Source organism: Branchiostoma floridae, chromosome 3 (assembly GCF_000003815.2).
Source record: "Branchiostoma floridae strain S238N-H82 chromosome 3, Bfl_VNyyK, whole genome shotgun sequence".
Taxonomy (NCBI): Eukaryota; Metazoa; Chordata; class Leptocardii; order Amphioxiformes; family Branchiostomatidae; genus Branchiostoma; species Branchiostoma floridae.
In genome coordinates, this window is record NC_049981.1 from 9,386,764 (window position 1) to 9,414,598 (window position 27,835).

The 27,835-nt window shown below is 40.9% G+C and overlaps 2 protein-coding genes across 3 annotated transcripts in view; one reads left to right on the top strand and one right to left on the bottom strand.

Moving 5' to 3' along the window:
- LOC118411613 (AP-4 complex subunit epsilon-1-like) overlaps nt 1-25,919 on the bottom strand; it is a 66,121-nt gene extending 40,202 nt beyond the window's left edge. The window contains exons 1-22 of one of the 2 annotated variants that reach the window (XM_035814077.1): nt 25,674-25,918; nt 24,828-24,899; nt 23,996-24,119; nt 23,365-23,438; nt 22,624-22,745; nt 22,008-22,167; nt 21,105-21,271; nt 20,344-20,540; nt 19,570-19,679; nt 19,129-19,182; nt 18,879-18,964; nt 18,181-18,406; nt 17,406-17,570; nt 16,505-16,645; nt 15,742-15,862; nt 14,690-14,861; nt 12,735-12,909; nt 12,201-12,326; nt 10,739-11,503; nt 10,269-10,471; nt 9,421-9,575; nt 8,537-9,028 (exon numbers count right to left, since the gene is read on the bottom strand). In XM_035814077.1, the coding sequence (XP_035669970.1) occupies nt 8,862-9,028; nt 9,421-9,575; nt 10,269-10,471; nt 10,739-11,503; nt 12,201-12,326; nt 12,735-12,909; nt 14,690-14,861; nt 15,742-15,862; nt 16,505-16,645; nt 17,406-17,570; nt 18,181-18,406; nt 18,879-18,964; nt 19,129-19,182; nt 19,570-19,679; nt 20,344-20,540; nt 21,105-21,271; nt 22,008-22,167; nt 22,624-22,745; nt 23,365-23,438; nt 23,996-24,119; nt 24,828-24,899; nt 25,674-25,805 (3,714 nt within the window). In that variant the 5' untranslated portion in view covers nt 25,806-25,918 and the 3' untranslated portion in view covers nt 8,537-8,861. Of the gene's footprint in view, nt 1-8,536; nt 9,029-9,420; nt 9,576-10,268; nt 10,472-10,738; nt 11,504-12,200; nt 12,327-12,734; nt 12,910-14,689; nt 14,862-15,741; nt 15,863-16,504; nt 16,646-17,405; nt 17,571-18,180; nt 18,407-18,878; nt 18,965-19,128; nt 19,183-19,569; nt 19,680-20,343; nt 20,541-21,104; nt 21,272-22,007; nt 22,168-22,623; nt 22,746-23,364; nt 23,439-23,995; nt 24,120-24,827; nt 24,900-25,673 lie in introns of those variants that run through there. The other variant, XM_035814078.1, reaches the window with a different exon arrangement.
- A 178-nt stretch (nt 25,920-26,097) lies between these two features.
- The window catches only part of LOC118411611 (adenomatous polyposis coli protein-like), an 83,676-nt gene continuing 81,938 nt past the window's right edge, over nt 26,098-27,835 (top strand). Inside the window, exon 1 of the mRNA XM_035814073.1 lies at nt 26,098-26,300. The gene's annotated coding sequence lies outside the window, so the exon portion shown is untranslated. The remainder of the gene's footprint in view (nt 26,301-27,835) is intronic.

A 27,835-nucleotide genomic window follows, 5' to 3' on the forward strand; every position in this document is an offset into this window, starting at 1 on the left:
CATGAAAGGCTTTTGGAAAATAATAAAGTTTGAAGACATTTTCAATGATTTGCTCGTTTTGATTTCTAATACAGTTGATAGCCTGTGACAAACATGATCATTCAGAACTTTGCTTGCGGTGTGTCTATCACGCTGGGAGTCTTTAATGTGAGTCTTCAATGTGATCTAAATACCGTTGCAATATATTTGATCTACAATGTAAAAGATGTGAATGGACATTCGTAGAATCAATCGACGTCGTTTCATACAAAAAGACAAATCTACACAGGAGATTCCACATTTTAACACATTAGAAACCATTCAGCTCCACTGCAAAACACCTCTAACATGTACCCGGAAATGGGAAAATTAGGAGGACTGGTGAAAAGTGTCTCGATTATACTTTTGCCAAGTTTTTATTCATAGGCCAGGACTACATCTTACACAATCTAAATGAAATAGCAAACTGTCAAGTCCACGAAGACTTCTAAATTAAGCACAGACACAGTTGGTTGGAACAGCAGTTTCGAGCATGCTACACGAGCAGGTTAAACGGCTAGAGGCGAGTTATGTATAAAAAGTCTATCTCAAGGGAGGTAAAGCTAGACCTTTCTCACGTTTTATGCTATATAAAACACTTACAATCATCATTTCGAGGGAAAGGTTTGCCGTATTCATGAAAATAAGGCCTCATCTGGAAGCGTTTTTAAGACGTTTTGAAAAAAAAAATTGTCAGATGAAATGCGTCATTACCGAGACACCACGATAAGCCTACCTCACCCGATTAAACTTTGACTGAATGTTCTCCAAATGTATCTACGTTTAGTAAGGAAGACCAACTTACATTAAAGTCGAAAATGGATCCTGATGACTGCACAGAAAGTATCCAACTTAACATTACAGTCAGATCACTGCTTTTATTGCCTCAGGAATTTATGACGTCACAGAAAAGTCCCCGGATGTAAGCTTAGACCGTGGCCTTTGTCTCTCCTACCTGCACAACACAAATAGCAGAAAGCAAACAAATCAGATGACCCGTTGTCGTTGACAACCTCTTGCGCAGGACTTGGACCTTTGTTATATTTGCTAGGTTGGCGCAGGTGTTTGAAGGATGAAGAAATGCTTGGAGTATTGGCCCTCCTGTGGCTTTCCATGGTAATGCAGTGGAAATTTCAGTTTTAATATCTCGTGTTCTGGACATGCTGTGCTCAGGACTTTTCAAATGTGGATAGAGCTTGGGTCTGTGTAGGTTTGGGCCCCAGTCAATAGGGTCTTTTTTAACGACATGGGACGTTTTTTTTTTTTAAATTTCATTCCATCAAGGAGAACAATTTAGGATAGGGGTTTGTTACAGTTAGGCTTTTGACAGATAAGTAATTAGTGCTAACCAGTAGGTCATGTAATTCGGCATGACTTGGCGTGATTGGATAGAATAGACAATATTATGCATGATGGCGTTATGCAAGTAGTATGAGGTGGGTGCTACATTTAAATATTATATTTAGCAGAGTTGGAGTCAAAAGGACTTTTCTTGGTAACAAATACACAGCTCTCTACTGTCTTCGAAGCCACTTTCTCTTAGTTCGCGCTAAGATCTTTTGCGCTTTAGGCATGAACAATGCAACTAGAATTTATCTCTGAAGGTGCAGATGTTTTCTTGCTATGTACCACTTTCACTTTCACTTTTAATGTCCGCAAACCCCTCGTTGGATATATTTTGAACATGTCTAATTGTGCTGTTCGAATGAAAATATGTTGAAAGGTCTTATTGAAAATTCGGAGCTCGGTGTGATGGTCACCCTACATTCCTCAATTTGTACATGTTTCGGCCATGCCTGTGTGCCACCCAGGAACGTTTTCCAGGCATATGTGACGATTTGTGAAAGCTTCTGTTTAGGGAACTAAAATTTCCACAGTCCTGATGAATGTATGAGGCACTATTGTATACATTTTTGGACATGAAAGGCTTTTGGAAGGAACTTAAGTTTGAAGACATTTTCAATTATTTTCTCGGCGTTTGGATTTCTGATACAGTTTATACCCTGTTGCTCGGTGTGCCTCTCACACGGGGAGTCTCCGATGTCTAATAATAACTATGTTGGTCAAATTTGAGAAAAATGCACTTAAAAAGCGTTAAAAGGTCGGGGTTAGTGTTGTTAGAATACTAGAAGCCACTAGATAGTACGAATCAGCAGGAATGTGGCCCTTGTTTCTAAGCTGATGTCCAGCAAAAGTATATACCAAAACTGATCATGAACCAAATATTCGCAGGCCTGGTTTAGATAAATCAAAGGATTACCCTCCTCGAAGCGCAATGTCAAATGTGCAAATGTACATACGTGGAGTCAATTGACGTCGGTTGACACAGAAGGACAAATGTACACCGGTGATTCAACATTTTAACACAGAAACCATTCAGCTCCACTGTAAAGCACCTCTGTCAAGTACCCGGAAATGAGAAGTCTCCGTCCCCGCGAAACACTTATTATATTCATTCGTGGGCCATCTAAATCCAAATCGAATAGCAGGCTGTCTAGTCTTCTAAATTAAGCACAGACACTGTTGATTGGAACAGAATAGCAAATTCGAACACGCTACACCAGCAGGATAAACTGAGGCGAGTTATGGAAAAAGTCTACCTCATAGGAAGGTAATAGCTAGACATTTCTAACATTTCATGCTAAATGAAACAGTTACAATTTTGAGGCAAAGGTTTGCCAAGTTCATGAAAATAGGGCTTCAACAGAATGAACTTTTAAGACGTTCTGAGTAAGTTTTTACCTTTGCCAGAATGGCTAAGGTTATGTTTTGGGCTTGTGAGTCTGTGTGTCTGTCTGTCTGTGTGTTAACAACATAACTCAAGAAGCCTTGGATGTATCCCGATAATATTTGGTAGGTGGGTAGGGGTCGGGAAAACGAAGGTCAAGTTCGATAATGGGCCCCCTAGCGGCTTGCTAAGGTACTGCAGCAGAACCTCAATTATTGATATCTCCTGTTCTGGACATGCTGTGATCATGATTTTCGAGTGGTAGATAGCCCTCGAGGCAGAGAGTAAGTGCTGGGAGTTTGGGCCCCCTAGCGGCTTTTTTGAAACTGCAGGCGCCGGTTTCCTTTCAAACTTTGGACGAGAATAACTCTACAACGTGTTGACGGATCGTCATGATTTTTGGTATGTAGATAGAATGAGTGATGACGTACATAATGGTATACTAATTATGCAAATCAACAGCTAATTTGCATAATTAATGAGGAAAATTTATAAAACCACTGCATTCCATGATAGGTCTTTAAAACTTGTCCCATATGTAGCTGGGAAGGAGAGAAATGTCCATAGATATCAATTATGCAAATGATGGCCTCATTTGCATACTTCATGAGAAAATATGAACATGTTGGCGGATCATCATGCTTTTTGGTATGTTTTATATGTGGATAGACTAAGTGAAGACGTTCATAATAAGATGCTAATCAGGCAAATTAACAGCTAATTTGCATAATCAATGTGGGAAGTTTATAAATCTAATGTCTCTCCTTACCTCTGCTCGGGCGTATCTTAATGACAGCTACAGGTGCCAGGCAAGTAGATCAAGCTAGCAGGCTGACCCAGCCTTGCCCCCTGCCCCCTGGGTGCCAATCACTTTTACAGACTAGAGTAGACTTATGTTGACGGAAAACTGGGGAGGATAGGTTGATCCCATGTGTTTTAAACTTCTGCAGTTTTGTTAATAGTTATTTCCATGACAAATGGAGATATAGTTTGGAGTGTGCCTGTGTGTTTGTGTTTCCGGGTCATCTTCCACCTGCAATGTGACCTTACAGTACCAACGTCCTTGCTACTCTCGAGTATCAGGTTGCTCAGAGCCACTGTTATCAAGATAACGTCAGGCCAGTCCAATTCAATGTTTTGGTTGACAGATTCTATTTTTCTGAATTTCAGAAAAAATTGTATCTCAGCTCTAGACTACCAAAATGAAATCGTATTAGCACAAGCTTTTGCTTGCAGTCTTGCACTCATAGAGGTGTGACTTAATCAAATAACATATATAATTATATGTAATGAGTAGCATACTTATGTCTACAGACATCTTTCTACATAACAAACCTGGTTCATTTGGCAAAGGTATGATTTCGTCGAACTCTAGTTTCTAATATAAATTGAAGGCTACCGTCAGTTCCGAGGCTCTCCGATAGGCTTAAAACACAGGATTAAACTTTGAATGTAGTCTGAAATGTATCTATTATCACTTAAGAAAAGGCCAACTTACGTTCAAGTCGAAAACAGATCCTGATGACTGCTTAGAAAGTACTTAGTATCCAACTTAACATTACACATGTAACGTTATTGCCTCAGGAATTTATGACAACGTCACAGAAACTTAGTCCCCGGATGTAAGCTTATAGACCGTGACCTTTGTTCCTCCTACCTGCACAGCGTAAATAGCAGAAAGCAAACAGTTCAGATGACCCGTTGACAACCTCTTCTGCAGATTTGGGTCTCAGTATCACATTTGGCACGTTGCAAAAGCAAGTCTACGAAAGCTTCACCTTCCGCACTGGTATTGCTGATTCAACTCGGGGCAAAGCCGCCTCAGCACTGGGGACCCAGTGCTGAAGAAAGTTCAGCACTGGTTTTCCAGTGCTGAATGGCTCTGTTCCAGTGCTGAAGCTCCGTCAGGACTGGAATTCCAGTGCTGAATCTTGTTCCAGCACTGGTTTGCCAGTGCTGAACTCCTTTCAGCACTGGTTTTCCAGTGCCGGACTGCTGTCAGCACTCGGTTCCAGTGCTGAACTCGCCGTGAGCACTGGAATACCAGTGCTGAAATAGCCGTCAGCACTGGAACCGAGTGCTGAATTACAAATCAGAAAGCTTCCCCTTCTACACTGGATTTACCAGTGCTCAGGGAAAGCACTGGAACACCAGTGCTGAGAAATCTTCAGCACTGGAAAGCGAGTGCTGACGTCGTTTCAGCACTGGGAAGGTCTTCAAACCAGTGCTGAATTCTTTCCAGAACTGGAGTGTCTTATTGCTGAGAGTCGTATTTGACGTAGATTCGAATAAAAAAGATAAGTAACTTCATGCCAAGAAACCGAAGTTGTGCCAATGTGTAATTGAAAGTGGACATATGTATAACGTATAAGTGATAGATATCATTAAAAAAAGTGCTGAGAGTGGTACTAGGCGTAAATTCTAATAAAAGATATGGTTGAAGTTCATCAGAGGCCCGAAGTTGAGTTAACGTTTACCTTACCTTAAACCTTAGTTCCTCCCGCAACACTGTTGCATTGGTCGACTCGTCGAGCATATCTTCTCCAAAGCGTGCGGTCTTGCGCTGCTACTGCCATGCTCTCCATACTGTTTATACCCATTTTTCTTCCATCATTCAAGATTGTCCGTCTTAGTGTAGTTTTAGGCCTGCCCCTGGGGCGGGTGCCCTTAGGAGCCCATGACATAGCTGTTTTTGTTGTTCTTTTGTCGGATAGACGCCATACATGTCCAACAAATCTCAATCTTCTTCTTCTGACTGTCTCACTGGCTAAAGGCACCTTAGCTCTTTGCATGAGCTCTTCATTTGTGACGTGGTCACGCCAGGAGATGCCTAGGATTGTCCTAAGGCATTTACGTTGGAAAGTGTCTAGTGATTGCGTTACCTCTGCAGTGCATTTCCACGATTCACATGCATATGTGGCTATTGGCATCACAATAGTCTGGAATAACTTTAACTTTAACGGTACACTGATTTGCTTAGATAGCCAGAATTTTCTCAAGTATTGCCACATACCAGTAGCTTTGCCAAGCCTAGATTTGACGTCTTCTTCTGTGCCACCAAACATAGTAATAATGCTGCCTAAGTAAGTGAATTTGTCGACATACTCGATTACTTCATTTTCAAGCACGATTGGTGCTGCATTATGGATTGTTGTCATTGCTTTGGTTTTTTCTCCACTTACTCTGAGTCCAATTTTCGCCCCTGTGGTAGAGAGTCTTTCTGTGAAACCTTGCAGATTCTCACAACTGTTGGCCAAAGCAGCTAAATCATCTGCGAAGTCGAGGTCACTCAGTGACCCGTCACCAAAAGCTATGCCATCTCCGACTTGTTTGGTCTTCTTCATAAGGAAGTCAATGACAATAACAAATAGAAAGGGGGATAAAATACATCCTTGTTTCACTCCTGTTGCGACTTCAAACATTGTAGTAACTCCAGTCTTGGTTTTGATGCAACACTTAGAGTTCTCGTACAAGGATTTAAATAATTGGATATACTTCTCAGGTATGCCGTAAGCTCGAACAATCTTCCATAGGGATTCTCTATGTACAGAATCGAATGCTTTTCGAAAGTCAATGAAGTTGATTGCAAGTGCTGTTCTGTACTCGTGCGACTGTTCCACTATGTTACGAAGGGCGAAGATCTGTTCTATAGTTGATCTACCTTTCCTGAAACCTGCCTGCTCCTCTCTTAAAACTTTGTCCACTTCGTCTTTTAGTCTATGCAGGATTATACTGCAGAACACTTTCCCTGGTACAGATGTTAGAGTTACTCCCCTCCAGTTATTACAGTTGCTGGGGTCTCCTTTCTTGGCTATTTTAACTATGACCCCGTGTCTCCAATCATCTGGTACCTCCTCTTTTTGCCAAATCAGGTTGAACAGGTAAGATAGCGTTACTAGTATTTAATTTGTTGTGTAGTTGGAATTGGATATGTAAGGCATGTAACGTTATCTATAAAAGATAGATATCATTATGATCAACAAAGGATTGCAAACAATTTTATTGTGTGTGATTGCGAATCATAATTACAGTCCTTCTGGGAATGATTTGAGTGGCCAGTGCAGAACATCGTCTGAGCACTGGGTTATTAGTGCTGACGCCGACTTTTCCAGTGCTGATGGCGCCTCAGCACTGGAAGCCCACTGTGCTGACGAACATTTAGCACTGGAAATCCAGTGCTGAAGCCAGCAGCTTTCCATGGTACTGCAGCGGAAAACCATTTTTGATATCTCGTGGTCTGAACTTTCACGGAGAATAATCCAAGAACCGGTTCGTAACAGTCGTGGCCTTTGGCAGATGTGCAATCAGTGTAGTTTTTACTAGTTCCGCCTTCATAAAGACGTACAGCTAGCACCATGGTGTGTGTGTCTGTATGTACATGTAGGTCAACAGCGTATAACTCGCGAAATTACGGATGGATCTTGGTGATATTTAGTAGGTGTGTAGCGGTTGTGGCGAGGATGGTCAAGTTCGAAAATGGTTTATCGCCAGGCGTTTCCTACGGTACTGCATCGGGCTTTGTATTCTTCTGTATTTGGCTGTATACAACATACTTCTTGAAGCTATGGCTAGATCTTAATTATAACTAGAGTTCCACGAACACATACCTTCACCAAATAAAGAAGATTGCTTGTTTTGAAACTTTTTGTGCTAAATTTTGCACAATTGATATTTCTAAACATTCCTATTTTTGTGATCTACATTATGTTGAAGTCTGAGAGTCATGTTTTGGATTGCAGTGGACTTATAAAGTGGTGGCTGATAGCTTGTTTTGCAACAATGAAGTGATGTATGTTTGGGGCCCCTAGCGGCCTGCTCTGGAACTATAGGGGCAATTTTGTCAGAATCTTCCATGGAGCATATATAATAATGGAACGTGGGAACGATGGATATTTAGCATTGCAGGTATCTTGGCATGTTGTAGGTTTGTCATGTAGTTTAGCTTAGGTAGTCCTGAATGTTCCCTCATCTGTAATAGTAGCTCACACCAATCCATATTTAGTCAGGTATTTGGCATCTTCTCTTATTCTTTGTATTTTCAATTTTTTCTCAAAGATACATGTACACCCCTCTGGTAATGATATGGTTAATTAGCATACGAGGGCATATGCTCTGCGATGGCAAGGCTGAGATGGTGTAATGGCTGTGACCTTTGACCATGTAATTGGAGTATTGATTAGGTTAGACAATTTTGGCTGGTCAAATGAACTGACCTTTGAGGTTGCATTGAAATAATCAGGCAATAGAGACCTTGGACTCAGGTATGCGTACACGTTAGTCTCTCTGTAGCTTATGGATTGTACAGACTGTAGTGTGACATTAAGTTCCCCAAGGCGACACAGGTACATGTATCTGGCACTCATAACCCATTGCTGCAGTGACATGGTCATAACATTACGTACTGGAAGTAGCAGTTGACAGGTCCGTTCCATGAACAAGATTGAGAGAGTTTGCAGAGAATTTTGCTACAGTAACTTGTTTGTCCCTCAGGGAGCTGCAACTTGCTCATGATGCAGTCCTCGCAAATTAAAAATCTGGTAGCCTCCAGCACCTGATGAGCAGGTTCTCAAATGCTACAAATAGTTCAATTTAACAATCACCAAAAAGAAGACTGCTGGGGTCCACCATTACCAAACCCATTACCCCCTGTCTAACTAAAAAGAGAAATTTATTTAATGTTAGCTAGTATTCTGAGATGTACTAATTATATACTGGTGTGACAACAATGTGCAATAAAGGTATTCATTCAATCATTCAAACTATAACTTTTACAGATACATGTAACTCTGCAACAAAATATTGTCAATGTTTCGGTTTTATTCAAATCTCAGTTCATGTAGCTATGTACAAGGCTAGCCTTCCAACCTTCATCATTACAGATTTCAAGACTCACATCTTACACGGAAATATCAGTATTGAGTGGATATAGTTGACCTAACGAGTCTATTTGTGCCTAGCCCTGGCTCTGAAATGTTCTGATTGGCTGGGGGCTAAACTGTCCAGGTGCTGAAACATCCTGCTACCAATTCAATGCTTAGCTAACTGATACATACTAGGTAGCAATAAAAAAAATCTATACAGGCTACAGAAATTTCAGGATACAATGATATTTGAGTCACCTGAAGATAGCAGCACATTCCCTAACTATACATTCAGTGAAGAGCTGGCTGTTGGATTTTACCCATAGTTCCACAGTGCTAGTGTTGACCTTGGTGGTGACCTTGACATGGAGGAGACAGAGGCCCTGCTGGAGGAGGGATCCGCTGGCTATGCCCTCATTACCTAAACAAACAAACAAACATGAATACAACCTTTAAGACAAACAGTCTCGAGGTTTCACAAATTGCGCTGAACCCAAATTATAATATAGCTTACTTTTCAAACAACTATGTACACTACAATTGGAACAAAGATTTTATTATTTTACTGACAAAAAATTTCAGGAATATGCTGCATACCTTTCATATACAACCCTACACAAATATCTAGGTGAACTGACTGGTGCACCCAAAGTCAGAAATTAGGTTCACAGCTCCAATTTTGAGTGAACAAAAGTGAACACTGTGGTTAGACATTCAGATAATAGGATAAGCAAGATAACAGTCGCTCAAACAACTGGATATAGCTTTGGTAATGGTCACATATTTAATGAACAATGATCAAAATAATCTTACCTATGATATCTACAGGATGGATCCCAAGCCTGCCTTGTAACATGTCCATGATGCCTGCTACTTTAGTGACCTTGCTGATCTCCAGTTTGAGACGCTTGTCGTGTGACGTGAGCGGCCACTTCTCTCCATACTGTTCTGTGGTTAACTCCAATGATCTGTAGTGTAGAGCGAGATTATTACTGATAAAATGTGGTCCATGCATATGGACAGGAGGTCACTATACACAGGATTCTTAATGCTTGTGTCAGTGGGATCAATTATCAAAGGGACCGGGTGGTCCTTGTGTAGAGGTGGTACAGGCCTAGGGTTGACTGTTAAAATAACTATCAATATGGCCAATTCTTTTTGACATTCTGGTATCACCCACATAACAGTAACAATAACCCTAAATTCCGAGACAACCGATATTTGCTTGTATGAGCTGGGATGAAGGGTGACAACTTCCAACAACATCTGATCCAGTCTAATTTTTGAGTTGGATAACAGAAGAATATTTTCATTTGAATTTTTTTCCACAGGTTTTCCAGAGACGTTCCATTTGTACTGGGAGCCAAAACAACAGCCATACATACAGCACAGGACAGGTGAAGTCTTACCTGATAACATCTGACAGCTGTACAGGGCAGGTGAAGTCTTACCTGATAACATCTGACAGCTGTACAGGGCAGGTGAAGTCTTACCTGACAACATCTGACAGCTGTACAGGACAGGTGAAGTCTTACCTGATAACATCTGACAGCTGTACAGAACAGGTGAAGTCTTACCTGACAACATCTGACAGCTGTACAGGACAGGTGAAGTCTTACCTGACAACATCTGACAGCTGTACAGGACAGGTGAAGTCTTACCTGACAACATCTGACAGCTGTACTGGGCAGGTGAAGAAGAGGCGCCTGTTGGTGAGGGTGTGGTCCTTGTACGACAGTTCCCCACCCAGGTGCATACTCAGGGCAGGTGCCTTACAGGTCAGGTGGGCTGAATGTACCGAGCACGAACATGGTGCTATCTTCTCCTCCACAATACAGCTACTTTCTGTTCCTCCTATGTAACACTGAGGACAGAAACAAAAAATCATGATCTAATTCTAAAGTTATCAATACATGATGTATAAACTCTGTCCAGTCAATAAAAATAAAACATATCCACTGTACGTGTCATATCCCCCAAATAAAACATATCCCTCTATAAGACACCGTTTTCTTCTTTTCTTTAGAATTTGAATCCACATCAAACATAGTGCCGATGCTACTTGAAGCATCTGACCATTTCCAAAATCATATCCTGTCGATTTGAGTAGCTGCTATTTGGCACAACTAACCTGAAAATTTGATGAAGGCTCCAACTTCGCACAGACGTCAGCGACCACTCTGTTGCTACTGTGATTGGTCATGAAAAGCACCACTACGAACTCCTCCGGCTTCCACACCTTACAAAGGGACAGTCGAACTATTTCATCCCCACACAGTTCCACATGTTCCACAGAATGAGGGAATTCCATCAGGCATTCCGGTAACGTTGTGGGGACTTCTGTTCCGTTGTCAAATTTCATCCTATCCGTATCGTTATCCCTATCAAGTATGGAGTCCGTCGACGTAGATGTCAGTAAAACTTGCGGTCTGTCCAAACCTATAACTAAGTCCTCTGATTGTAATTGTAAACTGTCACATGGTTCCTCAGTTTTTTGTTCAGTTCTGTTGTTAGGAAGCTTTTCAATGTTCTGTTGTGAGTTCAACGTTTTTTCTAGCATATTTGATTGTCGAGAGTCTGTAGCACCTTTGGAGTCTTTCTCAACAGTTTCAAAGTCTTCTTCCAAGCTGCTTTCCACATGTCTTGCATTGTCAGTTGAATTGGAAGACGTTTTTAAGATTCCAGGGCCGATAGGGTCAAGCTGCAAGACGTTTTCTAAGTCAAACAAGTTGTCATGAGTCTCGGCACTGGTTAGAATGTCTGTTCTGGTAGTTGTGTTGGAGGGGTCTTGTGAAGAGAGTTCTAAGGAGTCGATGCCTTCAAGAAGGTTTCCGACAGCCGGCCCGCGAGTCTTCCCTCTTCTAGACGTCTTAAGGATCCCTCGTCCTCTTGACGTCTGACGAAAAAATTTTAAGAAAGATGTTTAAGTATGACAACAACAGCAAAAATGTCTGGTGTTTTACAAATGATGTCAAGTTTAGTGGCTTGTATGTAGCTGTGACGTCAAGCTGTAGAGGCTACAATGTATGATTTGTACCCTTGACTTTATCTATTACTTCTGGGAAGAAGGATCATCTCTGACTTGGTACTGTTTTTGGCTGTGTTTGTGTGTTTCCACCTATAATTCAAGACCAGTTTGATAGATACAAATTTTGCTGGGGGTAGTTATTGAAGTAAATTTTGCAGTATTTTCAGGTACTGTTACAGTAGCATTTAGGCCTGGCCCCCTCTTTCTGAAAGTAGTGTGGTATCATCCATGGACAGCTGACTTTCTTAGAATTAAGGGACAATCAATGACCCCTTACAAGAGATAGCTGGGATTGATTAAGGGAAGACAGAAAGGGGAGGATCACTAACATCTGTGATGGCTGGTGCTATTGGGTTAAGCAATCCACAAGCACTTTCAATAATTCAAGGAGGTATGAGATCTTGGATCTCTTGTTTCCTCCAGTCTGTACATAGAATATGATACTTTTTTATTTCAACACCTATTCTTCAATCTCTGTTTCTCATTTGGAAATATCTTTTCTAAATAAAGAGAAACTAATACTTCATGTATCTATTAACAATTTTCTAAACTCTAAGCTATTCACCTGTGCTGTTCCTCCCTGCTGTAGTCCACTGAACAGCGCACTGGCCAGCTGCTGTTTCCTCCTGTCCTCCTGAAGGTCAGGCAGGTCATTGCTGTGCTGTCCTGGGAGGGCCACTACTGTGCTGGGCTAGAGACAAATATCACAGACCATGAAACAACCATCTTCTTTGGTTCATGTAACAGTTGTACTTTCCTTATTCTACACACAATCATAACATCCTTTAAAATGTTTTCAACTATTACATATTTTCCAGGGGAAAAAATATTTTTCTGTCCAAAATGATGCACAGAATTGGGAATTTTGATAGGGAATTGAAATTGAATCAATACTTACACTTTCAGCCATGGAAGTATTTTTAATGTCATTTCACAGCAGATTATGAGAAATGTGAATTCAAACCTGGACCCTCAAAACCCATTCAACACTTTTTCCCTGTGCACTCCCACTGAATTTGTACACATGTGCACCATTAAAAGTTTCAATCACAATTTTGATGAAGTACCTCTACAAACTTTAATGCAATGTCTAATTTACCTCCACATGAGCACCTCCTGAATAACTTGACATGTCTGGTGCTTCTTGTACTACTTCCCCAGTCTCTTCTTGTCCCTCCTTCGTGACCTCAAGTGTTGGAGCAGCCATTTTCTTGACCTTGGTACAGCCATCTTTACTCCAGATCTTCCGAACTCCCCTCGTCCTAAGTCCCAAACTGTAATAGTCATAACAAAATAGAAGTACATGACATTGACGTTTAGACAGGTAATGCGATTCCTTAATATAAAAATTGCCAGGGCCTATATTAAAAAAAAGTAAAATTTTTCAACTGTCTCTTCTAACTATACCTCCATGCCAAATGTCCAGTCATTATTTGGCCAGATGAAATGAAAAAGCTGAATCCATTTCAAGACTAGCCTGTGTTTACACAATCTCTCGCTGGCTGGGGTTAATGACCCCCTCCCCGAAACTAGGGCGGAGGCAATTGTAGGGCTGGCCGCTAGGGGCGCGATTTTAGGTTAATTTGAAGACCTGGCAGAAGAAGAATGAACATGTCAAAAGACACTGTGTATGGATTGAAAGAGAAAAAGTAATGTATACCATGTTCTGTGAGTTCATTCATTTGTTTAACCTTCCTGACTACTCAGACTTAATAACGATGGCCATTATAGAGTAGCTAAACTTTCTTTCCAACACTGAATTAATATAGGGACTTACCCTAAATTTTCGGCCAACTCCGTCAACCTTGTTCACAGAATGACCCTACAATGTATCTCCGGCAGTGACGTCAGGAACACGCCACTTTTGCAGGAGGGGGTCATAAGTATCAGAAAGTTTGTGCCGCCCCCCGTCTCTGTTGAGTGTGGGCCGGTGGGCTCTAATGTACACTGCCTCCTTCACTCCTCGCACGAAGTAATCCTGTTCTGAGTCTAAGATTTTGACTTTGTCCAACGAAACGGAATGTCCCGGAGACTCTATATGTATATGTTGCGCCACCTCAGATGATTTGACAGAGCTAGGACGCCGATGTTCGAGGAACCTAGTTTTCAGTGCACGTTCCGTCTCACCAATGTATGTTTTCTTACAAGGGCCTTTGTTAGTTTTCCCTTGACACGTGATGTGGTACACCACCCCACACCTACTTTCTTTGGGAGTTTTGTCCTTGGGTGCCACTAGGAACTTCTTGAGCGTACGTGTCGGCTTGAAACAGGTCTTAATCCTGTATTTGTTGAAGACCCTCCTAAGGGCTTCCGAGGTTCCTTTCAAATAGGGCAAAACTACAAGACCTCTGTTTGTTTTGGAAGAAGACCGGTTTTGGGTGATGTTATTTTGGGGTTCTGATCTTGGTGTAGTAGCCTTCTTAATCGCCCAGTCTGGGTAGCCGCACACTTTCAATGCCTTAATCAAGTGGTCTTTCTCTCTTTGTTTATCCCGCTGGTCTGTGATTAAAGTCTCCGCTCTATGGAACAAGGTGCGGATCACCCCTAACTTGTGGTCTAGAGGGTGGTTTGACTTAAAGTTTAAATATTGATCCGTGTGGGTTTTCTTTCTGTAGATGTCGATGTGAAGTGTTCCATCTTCTTGGACAACTGTCAGAGTATCAAGGAAAGGGAGGGACTTGTTTTGTTCTGATTCAAATGTGAATTTGATATCTGGGTCCAAACTATTCAGATGGTTAGTGAATTCATCCGCAAACGCCTTCTTCAGTTTGGTATGAGTGTCGTCCACATATCTAAACCACCATAAAGGTGGGTGGGGGGCATTCTGTGAACAAGGTCGACGGAGTTGGCCGAAAATTTAGGGTAAGTCCCTATATTAATTCAGTGTTGGAAAGAAAGTTTAGCTATTCTATAATGTATTCTACCAACACAGATGAACTTTCATGCTAACGATGGCCATTTTTAATTCTATGGCCAACTCTAATTTTATTTCTCTCCAGAAATTAACATAAAAATAATAATTACAAAGAAGAGTTGTTGAAGATTGATACCTACCCATCAAGTTTGTCAGAACTTTCCCCCGACCCCCCTGAGCTGAGGGACCCTGATGGCTCCGATACCCCCTTACTCTGTGAGGAGGGGGGTGTGGAGGATGCTGTGAGGGAGGGGGGGACCAGGGGGGTGTCGTATGGCTTGAAGTTGAGACCGGAGAACAAAGCGGCTTGGGCTGGGGGTGAAACAAAAAAATATAATGTGAATGGTGATGCTGAGCACATTGGAGTTTAGCAATCAAATTTAATTCTTGATTCAGTGATGTCTTTCACCAACCTTACAGCAATTCTGACTTGCTCTAGATCTGATTTGCACTGCAGCTAGGTGTCATTGCTGCAGTGTACATGTAAATGAGACTGAGTTTATATCCCCCTCATCACAGTGTATTCTTCACATTGCAGCAGCGACACCTAGCTGCAGTGAAAAGTATAACAGGTCAACAGTGTTGCTACAGGAAGGTACAAGACACTCAGCAAAACATTGGCTAGGTATAAACACTTGGTTGTATACAATAAGGTTTATCAACTACCAAGAACCTGATGAATCTATTAATTGTGGAATCAAATGTAAAAGAAGCAGTATGTGGTGAAGGTTCATATGATTCAAAGCCTTTAAAAATGTTTTTGGTAATGAAAGCTGTTCAATCAAGATTCATGAGCATGAAAGTCGTGTCTTCAGTATCCTTCTGTTATACATGTACATATATCTGTATCATGTAGCCAATATTTGGCGTAACATACCAGCTTCTGTATATGTATAGCTTGTGTAACCACACTTTTGGAGTTAACACCCAAGCTTCAGCATCATTCTGTCTTTGTATAGCCGGTATAACTACCCTTTGGCATAACACACTAGCTTCTGTATCTGTCTTTGTATAGCCGGTATAACTATCCTTTAGCATAACACACCAGCTTCTGTATCTGTATAACCAGTACAACTGCCCTTTAGCAAAATATACCTTCTTTCCATGCATGTTATATTACACTGAACCCAATGCTTTCTTGCTTCTTCTTCAGCCTTGCTTTACAAACTTTAAGATTAATTCTGTAACACACCTTTGTCTTCAGCCATAGCCAGTGTTTCTGACTGTCTCTGTTGTCTGGGTTTGTATGGGGCTGCACCCTGGGCCAACGCGTCTGACACAAACTCATCCAGAAAGGACAAAGAGGGGTCGATCTGTTAGAAAAGAAGACAAGAACATAACAGTACTGTTATGATTCATCTTGTCTGTTTCTGCCTCTATAGATGAATTCTTTTGATGCAAAGTCTACCTTTTATCGCTGATTTGTAAAACAATTTGGCAAAGAGCAACAATTTGGGAGTCATCTTGACTCTGTTTCTGCTTTCTAGACCAATGCTTTTGACGCAAAGTCTCCTTTTGGGTAAAAAATGTATAAAACAAAAAGAGAAACAATTCCGGACCATAATTTGTCTGTTTCTGATCTCTACATGTATACCCAATACTTTAGAGCAAAATAAATACTGTAAATGCACTTAAGTTTGCAGGGACTTAATTTCACGGTTCCTGGTGGGTTTAAGTATGCGTAGCACCATACACTGTAGTCTCTTACTGCCATGGAAAAATGTTCGCGATGGATTTAAGTTTACAGTGAATTGGCAATGTAAAAACCACATACATGAAACCACCATGAAAATTAAAGTAAAGAAAGTTTGTTCTTAAGCCAGTCTAGGATAGATTATTCATAATCTAGTCATTGTCTGTTGTTGCAATTTCTGGAACATTTCCAATTTGATTGCAGAACTACACCAAAGGCTCAGCCCCTGAGGTGTTGCCAAAACTGAAATTGTTGTTGTGACCTGGAGATCTTCGCAGCTGGCATCCACTGGCAGCACAGTCTGCATGAGCGGCACGTCCGTCTGAAGTTCCAACAGTTCCGCCGCTCGCTGTCGCAGGTCAACGTCCAGACAGCTCACATAACGCTCGCAAACGGACACAACCTGGCAGAGGCAGTTTATTGTTAGTCCTTGTTTGTTTTTCTGTTTTGCATACCTGGTTTGTACTGAACAGTACAAGTTGTAGTACAAGTCCTATAATCGCTAACCCAATTCATAGCAAAGCACAGTTAAAACTGTCATTAGAAGACCACTCAGAAGACTGATAAAATCTACCGGTAGTATGTTTCTGGTTGCATGTGTTTGCGCCTATAACTCAAGATCCTTTTAATAAATTTGTGTGTATTTTGATATGTTCATGTGGGGAGTCATTGAAGCCATGATAACACATGGCAGTTTGGACTGTACAGCTGCATTACAGGAAGACACCCCCTCCTTGAAAGTAGTGTGGTATAATCTATGCACAGCTGTATCAAACGAATGACCCCATTTGGGATGGACATAGCTGGATAGAAGGGGAGAATCACTAACATCTGTGATGGGTAAGACTAGGGCATAAAGAAATTCACAAAAACTCCAAATATTTTACAAAGGTATGAGATATTGGATTTCTTGCTCTACCTGCATGCCATTCCGATCCAACAACCAAAGGTTTCTTTCTATACTTTCAGGAACATCCCAGAAATTGAAAAATCTGGGATACCATAAGAATTATGCCTAAATGGAAGATTTTGTAGGGATAAGTTTGACATGTATCTAAGAAATGGAGGACTTTGAGATACATCTGAATACCACTAAACATCCTAACAGATTTGGCTCTATAACTTTATGAACAACACAAACAAGACCAAACAAACAAACGCACCTCTTCCGGCACCCTGCCCATCTGAGCGCAGAGCTTACAGATGGCAGTGAAGACTGACCCCATGGTCTCAACGGAGCGGTGATCTTGCTCTAACAGTGACAGCAGTCTCCACAGGACTGCCTGGGGTTCCACATCCGTCAGGAGGTAAGAATACTCACCCAACGTCTGGAAGGAGAAGGATAAAATAAGGATTATTTCTCAGGGTTGGACGAGTCCACTAGTCCGATTGTCCTTGGCAAGTGAAAGTGCCCATCGGGCAAGCGCATGTCCTACCCCACTTGCCCAATTGGGAAAGTAAGATTTTTCCATGAGTGAGAGTTTGATACTTACTTGACACTTTTCACAGTCATGGCATCAAGCATTGGTCAACTCAGAAAAATAGAGACAATAATAAAAGAATTCCATTGCTGAATGCATACTTATTAGAAAATGTCATTCAAATTCAGGCAAGTGAAAAGTTGGTTCGGGCAAGCAATTTTTTTAATGTACTTGCCCAATAGGACAAGTGGATTTTAGAAAACTTGTCCAACCCTGTTTCCACGTAACAAATATCATCACAACCAATTGAGACGCTCTTAACTAATTATAACGTTGACCAAAAATCTGATTACCCATCCTGATACATTTTAGTTTTATGATTGTTAAAATTTATTTGTTGAATCACTTATACATGCACCTAAATCTAAAAAAGACAAGAAAAATCCCAACCTACTGACTCTAAATTTTTCAGGACTGTAATCGTAAACACAATATGTTTTCCCTAGGCCTTACTTACCCAGCAAGACACTTGTACTAAGATGTCTGGAAGGTGCGGTCTTTCCACAAGGCCTAGGTATGACTGCACTGCATGTAGCCTCAGTTCTGCATCCTCAGATTCGTTGTCTGTGCCCTCGGCCAAAAGTAGCAGCAGATTCTGGGCCACGTCATTCGGTACGAGATCAGAGCCCAGCTCAAACACTTGGTTCATGGTTGTGATGAACCATTCATTACTGGGGGCAAACGTGGCATTGTTAAGGGTGAAACCAAACTTAACAGTCCTTTTACTTTATATTAAGATTGTAACAAAAATGCCCCTGCAGTTCCAGAGAAAGCTGCTAGTTACTGCATAGTATATGTAAATATCCTGAGACACAGACACAGACACACACACACACACACACACACATAGTCCATAATACCTCAGAGTCTACTTTTCATGGAGGAAAAAAAGAAAATGCAACATATAAAAAATGGCTTACAACATTCAATTTCAGATTTTTAAAACAAACAAAAAAAGAAAACCTTACAATGCGAAATGCACCAGAAGTCAGAAAATTTTTGACACCGCCACACTTGCTGCACTCGAAGTGCATTGAATTATAATGGAAGCCTATGTGATAACAGCAGAACCCCATGTGATAACCCAAATGATAACTAGAACGCCCATATGGAACGTTAATACGGATCAGGTTTATTTGACATACAGAAGGATATCTCTCTGCCAGTTGTGTTATCTTGGTGACCAGGTCTGACTGCAGGTAGGTGTCGGCCGTGGTGCTGAGATGGGAGATGAGCCGGTCGCAGATCACTGTCACATTGGTGGGTCCTGTCATCCTGTACAGGAGATCTAACGTCTAGTGTGGGGAGGGGGGCACAACAAGAAACACAGTTAGCAGGAATGTTCACTCTGTGTTCTTGGTGAATGACATAATGAAACAACTAAACTTTGGGAGATGAGCCGGTCACAGATCACTGTCACGTTGGTGGGACCTGTCATCCTGTACAGCAGCTCTAAGGTCTGGTGTGGGGAGGGGGGCAAAACAAGAAACACTGTTAGCAGGAATGTTCACTCTGTGTTCTTAGTGAATGACATGATGAAACAAATAAACTTTACCTAACCAAACACTAAGTCACATGTCTCCAATGTTACACCCTGGAAGCTGCAGTAGATGGGTCAATTCCGTGAACAAGGCCAACAAAATCAGCCAAAAACTTGAGCAAAAGAAGTAATTCCCAATTATTCTTAGTTTGAACCTTTGTTTATTCATGAAGGCTCAAATCCACCCAAAGGCCACTTTCATTGAGATCATGAGGGAAGAGTCAAGGATTTGGTAAAACTTAAAATACCCTTGAAGTTCTACCAAGCTGATCCACAGCTGAAATTGAATTCAAACTAACTGTGTACCTTTCTCTGCAGGGTTTCATCCGGGTCATCCAGACACTCGATCACCACCAACTGATGTTCCCCTGCGACGCCCGGTAACACAGGCAGCATGGAGGTCAGGGCTGTGATACCTGTATGGTGGTATGTAATACCAGTTATACATACATGTACTTTATATTCCAGGTAACAGTAGTAGTAGTAGTAGTTAGTACTATCCAGTATTTCATTATACTGCTGCATGGGTCCCTGACACAGGTGAGCAGCAGTTGGCTAGTCTTCCAGGTGGCCAAGATATTCCTTAGAAGGCCTCATTGTCTTTTAAACATGTCAGTCTTGAAGTATACTGATGAATTATTAGCACTACTTCCAAGATAAATTAAAAAAAAAAAAAAAAGTAAAATTGAAGCTCTCAACAGCCATGGAAGTTCTAAACATTCCTGAACTTTTTCTAAAGCATGAATTGGATTGTCTTAAATTGTTCCGAGTCAAATTTTGGTAGTCACTGGCCATCGGGACGCTTTTAATTTTGAGCCCTGAGTTTGTGTGGTTCAAACAATCTGCCCTGACCAGGAAGTAAAAGGGCCAGACAAACAAAAACTGGATCTCATCTATGGGTACTACATAATGTAATGCATTCTATGAAGATGAGTCGTCACGGCTAGATATATGACAACGTCTATATGATAATGGCGTTAATGACCAGCTGTTCTTTGGTGTATATCACTATATGATGCCATAATGCAAGGTCGGTTCTTAATATTATATAAACCCTATATTGCATGGGACAATACTGACCCAGGTATCGCAGGTTGTTACTGTGCGAGCGGAGGAATCTCCCGATCCTCTCCGCAGCCTTCTCCAACAGGGCGGGGTTAGGGTGGATGGCGGTGACCGTACGCACGCACTCGTACAGAACGGCGTATCCAATGTTGTGGTTGATCTCGGATTTGTCCAGAGTCTCGTCCAGAACAGCATACATCTGTTCACTGTTTCTGTCAGGACATATATTTCAAAAAGAATTGAATACATTGCAGGGCTCAAAATTCATTGTTTGGGAAATAGGGGCACTGGTGCACTTAACTTTTAACATTTATAAGTATCTTCATGATTTTTTTTTCTTTTCTTTACTACAAACTTTAAGACAAATAACTATTGACTGTGTAAGTTACTAGAATCATCTTGGGTAGAAATTGTTTTGGGAAAACACAATATTTAAAATAAAGTTTTTGAGGGGAAATTGCTTTTAGTGATATTTTTAACCCCAAAGAACAGATTCACAGAAAAACTCAAATGAAATTGTCAGTCAGTAGCAATGCCCCTCTTTCCATCAGAAGCACTGAATTCTCTGTAAAATGAGAATTGCCCTAAGTGCCTAGCAACAAGCTCCTGAAAGAGTTAACTTGGCCACAAGCCTAACAAAACAACTCCAAACCAAGACAAAAAACAAATTACACCTTATCAAAAAACAATTCTACCTAATAGAAAATTAAATCCCCATAAACTTAAACTAATTGGTTAAAGGCATTTACATGTACAGTAATAATTACATATCTTACTTTTTATGTCCAGCTCCCAGCATTCCCAAGATCCTTAGCAGCTGCACCTGGATCCATGGCGCGGGAACACTGTGATAAGTGAAGTCATTGGTCAGCTTCCCACCAATCACCTGCTTCATGATGCAGGCAAAGGTGTTGGTCAGGTCCCTGTGCTTCTCTACGTCCTCCTGGAATAGGACAAAGATATAACTTTTACTGGGAGTACCTAATCTACTACTGTTTGTTCAGACCCTTGTGGTGCCTAGTGGCACTTAGTGCAGCAAGTTTTCTTGTTGTTTCTGTAGCAGGATACATTTTTACAGGGAAGGGTTGCTAGCACTGACTCCTCTTTTATGTGCTTGAGTCAACTATTTGAACACAGAATCCCCATTTTACATGTACATGTACCCCCTTATGAAAGATAGGTGCAGCCCCAACCAAGATGCCCAACCCAGGTTTGAATGACGGTCTCCCAACTACACATAAGTGGAAGCAGAGGCTCAACTGAAGAGAATCTCTCACTGATGATTGATGGCAAATTGGACCAGTGGTCAGGGTTGTTGACTCAGAATCTAAAAGTTCTGGGTTCAAAACCCTAACAGACCCTTTAAAACTATTTCCGCATTTTACTCAGGTGAAATTGAATACCTAAGCTTCCGTTAGGAACATGAAGCCAGTGGTCGCCAGTTTAAGGAGAACCACACCTCAAGCACGTTAAAGAACCCATCACACTTATCCAAAAGAGTAGGGGTCCTTCCCGGTTTGAGTTCCCGGTTCAAACCTTACTTTTCCATCATAGACAGCTTGTACAAAACTGGACCGTTGTATTATGCCTTGAGGCAATTTATGGTTTTGAATGAATTATATACATCATAAGTATGCCATACATACATTGTAAGACTATACTTCTAGGCCTCCCCGTACCTTTATAAGATCGTAGAATATGTTGAGCGACGCCCCCATGACCCCAGGGTCACGGTCACACAGGACCTTGCGGAACTTCTCGTGGATGTGTTGGACCATGTTTGGGGCCTTCAGATAGAACCTGTGTAGGGCCATGATGGCTTTCTTCCTAACCACCTCCCTGTACAAAACACATCACATCATTAACTTTGAGTGTTACAACGAAAGGAGAGCAAATGATAAACCTGCACACAGTACAGTAATGCCCCCTAGCTCTTTCTTTGTGTGTTGCATCTTGTCCTCTACCATTGGCAGTAATGCTTTATCTATTGATAAATGTTACAATGCATATCATATGATACACTCTTTTGCAAAATATGTGCTGTAGTGATAGAAATGATTTAAAAAAGTCTGACAGGATATGTGGTTTTCTCAGTTAGGAGACAGTCTCTGGTTTCGGACTGTCATGACAAGGAGATATACTAGTAGTTTATCCCCCCCCCCTCCCAGGTACAATGGAACAGTCTGTTTCTGGTGCTCTGCCTCTGATAGCCAGTGTGCGACGTGCTTACCCCTCAGATGCAATGCTGGAATCATACACATCACACAGAGTGCAGTATCGCCCCCTAGCTCTTACTTGGGGTGCTGCAGCTTGTCCTCCACCATAGGCAGCAGTGCTGGGATCATCTCAGTACTGATGAGAGCACACACTGCCGTCAGCCCCATACACACATGCAGGATATTGGTGCTCTTCAGATCCTGAAACACGCAATAAAACATATTTCAGAGAACATTCAAAGACTTGTTCGTAGGTTAAGGAGAAAAGTATTTCCGGATACACAACCGACTTTAAATCCTGCCGACCCAGGCCTTTTATGTAGCATTGACTATTTTGCAGTGTCTTTTTACAATTTACTACATTACTTTGCTTCTTTAGCAAACGCCTAGTGCAGAGTGCCTCTATAGCTAACGCCCAGTCTACCACAAAAAATTATGGTCTTCTGACTATGAATGTAAAAAAGATACAAAGGAATAGAATCCCTACTTTTTGACAACATCTTTTTTCAGGAACGATGTTAGAAATACATAATTTTTCCAATCACAATACATTTTCTCTCTTCTTATTGGTGTCAATCATTGGTGCATTGGGTTGTACCACACTACTCTCAAGTAGGGGGTGTCGGCCTATAATTCTGCCATACCTGAAAATGCTGCTAGTGTGCCCCAAGTCGCCATGTTTCACCGGGACTTCAATAAATCCATATACCAAAATCCATCAAAAGAATCTTGAGTTATATGTGCGAACACACAAACACAACTAAAAACAGTACCCACGACAGAAGTATACCTCTTTCACGGAGGTAAAAAGATAACTGACCTTCTGGATGGTGTTGATGAGCAGCATGATCAACTCATGGTCTTCATGCAGGAACAAGGACACTGCAAGGTACCCTGGGAAATAAAGGTCAAAGGTGACAAGTCAGCAGAAACAACAACACACCTGTATGAATGATAAACTTAAAAACAATAGCAACAAAACATTTTTAAAACTATTTCATTATTAAAGTGCTAACTAAGATTGACACTAGCTTATGACAATACACCTTTCTTATGTGGCAGCCATGAAAGACGAGGTCAATGAGACAAACAGACAAAACTTATTTCTAAAACCAGCTCTAGATCAAATGATAAATATTATAACTAGTGTTATGCACTGAAAGATGTAGTAATTTAGAGTGACCCCATAGTGCAAAATAAAAAGTTAATAATGTAAATATTTTACGGACATGCAGCCATTCTCTTATTGGTTGATTTTCTAATTTCCATGCTTTTATTGGTTAAACTGCTAATTATAATGGGCAATCTTTTGTTTGCCTCATTGAACTCATTTTAAATCATGGCCACTGCATGAGACAGGTGTATACAGAAAGATGAAGATTGACCCTACTCTCTCATTGGTTAAAGCCTGAAGTACTAATTATGATTGACAGTTGTATGGTAATACAGACCTACTCTCTTCTCCACCAGCCCTCCCTGCTGTGCCAGCTTGAGTGCATGGATGTAGCCGAAGGTGATGTCATGCCCCAGCATGTTACAGTACACCAGCCGTACCAACAACTCCTTCATATGTTTCTGTAGGGGACAGTACAGAAGATGTCATGACCCAGCATGTTACAGTACACCAGCCGTACCAACAACTCCTTCATATGTTTCTGTAGGGGACAGTACAGAAGATGTCATGCCCCAGCATGTTACAGTACACCAGCCGTACCAACAACTCCTTCATATGTTTCTGTAGGGGACAGTACAGAAGATGTCATGACCCAGCATGTTACAGTACACCAGCCGTACCAACAACTCCTTCATATGTTTCTGTAGGGGACAGTACAGAAGATGTCAGGAAAGGGGCGTGACAATGTTTCTTGAGGGACAGACCATGAATGGTCAAGAATACAACACTTTCTATTGTACTATAAGTATAAGCTAAGGGACAGATCAAGAATGGTCATGAAAAGGGTGATGTCGTCTACTGGACTGTAAATTTTGTGATACCAGTCCCCAAAGCACCTGTTCATAAAGTATATAACAGAACTGATACTTTGGGCTCAAAATACACTTTTGGGTAAGCTTACACTGGTGCAAGTTGAGCCAAAAGTTGCTTGCACCAGAAGAAAATTACTTGCAAAAGTGGTGAACTACGAAACCTATATCTCCTCTTCTGAAAATTTACAAATGTATGTAAGTCAAAAGGGGGATACATGAAGACGACATATTTGGATATTAGGACAAGTGAATTTTACAAAACTTGTTCAACCCTGAGTATATGATGTCAGTACTTACATTGGAGATGTCAGGCTGTGTGAGCTTCTGTTGTAGGTAGCTCACCTCCTTTTTCATGATACGTTCCTCTTCCTAAGGATAGAAACATTTACAATATCATTACAATCAACTTTTTTGTATATATAGAAAATGTACATAGGAAGATGACTTTTATGGATTTTCAAATAAAGTTTCAAGTCTCTTTTAAACCGTTTTGTAAACTTAACTAAGGGGGAAGACAGACATCAGAATACACATTTTGAAATACACACAAAAAAAACGCATATTTTTATTCTGTAAGTTATAATTGTTGTCTGACCGTCTGGATAAACAATGGCCTATTACTATTAGGATGGTGTGACAAACACTGGGACACCAAAAATCAGTTACTCAAAGCAACTGGATATGTTTTTGGAAACGATCAAACGTTTCAGATAGCATCCGTTATTTTTCGTTAGTGACACTGACTTGCGACGAATGTTGTTTGAAACGTCTGACCGTTTCCAAAATCATATCCAGTTGCTTGAGTAACTGCTTTTTGGCGAATCTTATTACCTGGGTGTCTAACTTTCATCGGCGTAAACACAGTGACATTATGCGAAAATATGCAAGGTAACAGTTCATGTTGTAATTAGTATAAACATATACAGGGTATATAAAAGTCCTACAGGGGTAATCTCCAAGCAGATCCTCCGGTAGCATAAGATAGTATCAAAAGCTGGAAGAGGTGAAGCCGGCTTAGTAGTGAGTTTCGCTACCGGGGCAAATGGACACCTCTTGGCTGACTACACTCGTTGGCCAGTTTGGTACTATCTTATGCCATTGTAGGATGTGCTTGGAGATTAATACAGGGGGAGGGGTTCTTACATGTTTAGACTGAGACTCGCCGATCGCCTTGATGAGTGTCTGGAAGCCCCGGGACACGCCGAACGGCCCGCCCAGCTCCCCCTTCATGAACATCGGCAGGGAGGCAAGGGTCCGCTCCATCACTTCTGTCATGTCCAGCCACAGGAAAATAGAAATATCGCCCAAACATATCACAGAAGATATGTCACTGTTATTTTTTGTCAACTGGTCGCCATCTTGAAAATGACGTAGGGCATTCCGATCATCTCACTGCAGAAAAGTAGGGGTGAAATATCAATTTTTTTTATTATTCAAATTTCCGTCATATTCAGTGAAATCGTGAGATTTTCGATTACTTATACATAAGATTATACAATTTAATAAATCACATCTTTATCATTTTCTTATGAAACATGTTTTCCTCTTTTATAAATGAGTCCGACCAGGGTCACGTGACGTCAGATTTTGGCTCTGCTTTCTTGCATAGCGGATATGCTTCTAGCCGAACTCTGTTGCCGAAAATTCACATTTCTGTTCGCTTAAATCACCCAAATCTTCATTTTCCTTACATTTCGGACACTAAGAGTTACCTAAGATGGCACGAGCTATGTGAAGACCTTCAAAACCCTGAGAAAATCGCGGAGAAAGGTGGGTACTTTATGTGTTCTAGATTTCGGATGTCTAAGCTATGATCGTCCCTTTGTGATTTACAAATAAATATTTCGCCCCCCCCCCCACTTTCTACAAACTCTACTTTATCTAAAATACGTATTTTGATGCCTTCATATTATTAGTTGATGCTCTGTTCCTAAGGATATTTTGATAGCGTTCACGAGGGTTGTAGAAAATTTGTTTTTGAGAAGTGGTGTTGAAAGATGGTGGTATGTCGGTGTCATAAGAAGACATGCTGTGAGGTCTTCACATGTTTTTTTCAAGAGGGTACGGCACACTTTAATATAGAGCCTCAAACACACACACACAGGCACACAGATATGGGGATAGGTCTATTGTTATTCTCTCTTTAAAGGCACTCAATGTAGAATTTTGTGGCAAGCAGATAAATATTGGATAACAAAATCTTAAATGTTATCGAGATTGAGATTCACATTTTAGCACATATTTGTTTCATATTCATGACATTTGCAAATGCAATTTACACACTGGTTGAGGTGGCACCAATAAATACAACCAAGCAGAATGACTGTGGTGGCAGCTTTTCTGTGAGTTTGTATTAATTAAGCAATAATATGTTGCATTTTCTTTCATGCCATTTATGTGATACAGTACATGCAACATGCAAAGAAGAAGTACATGCAACATACCATATAGCTAAAATATGGTCTTTAATGAAATACCTCAAACATTTTCTTAACCATATACTGATTGTTGAAGGAAAATAGAGACCAGTTGCTAAAAAGTAAAATATACGACCTTGCTTAGGAATGTTATCTACATCAAGATGATATCTGAACCACAGCGGAAAAGAGGCCTTGGAGATTTTGATTATGACATAGCATTTCATGTAATATGGATGTTCAAGCCACCATATCATTGACAATTACTTTAGGATACTATCCGATAGCCAATGTATAACGTTATATAAACAAGCAACAAGTAGTGTTTTACTATCCTTAACTACTAATCAATGATTATCAGTGCCCGCTTTCTAGGTTAGGCATAATAAGTAGTCATTATTAAAATGATATTGGTAATACATAATTCATGTGTAATTTAGTGCAAAAATTCATAAGCTTAGCTGCTAGAAGAATGCTTTGAGATCTGCTTGAAAATCCACTGCTTGCAAAATCTAAAGTATGTCATTCATGACTCATATAATGTACACAAGACAACTAATATTACACGCCCATGCATGCAAAATTTCAGTGAATTCCTTCATTTTGAAGATTTGTGATTCAGTAGAAAATGTGAGTGAGTGAGAAAATGTTGGAATTAAAGTGTGTTAGTAGATTTACTATGTGATCTGTCAACCTTTATCAACCCTTCGAGTTCGAGTCAAGTGACGAAATGTCTTTTCCAAGTGTACAACATTGGTGTATGCTAGGGATTTGAACCTAGAACCTCTCAACCAGGCAACCACTGATGTAAAACAGCACGCCTACTACCCAGGCATGTAACAGCGAAATAGAACCTCTAAGTTACTCTCCAAGCAGAGGTTGGAGGGC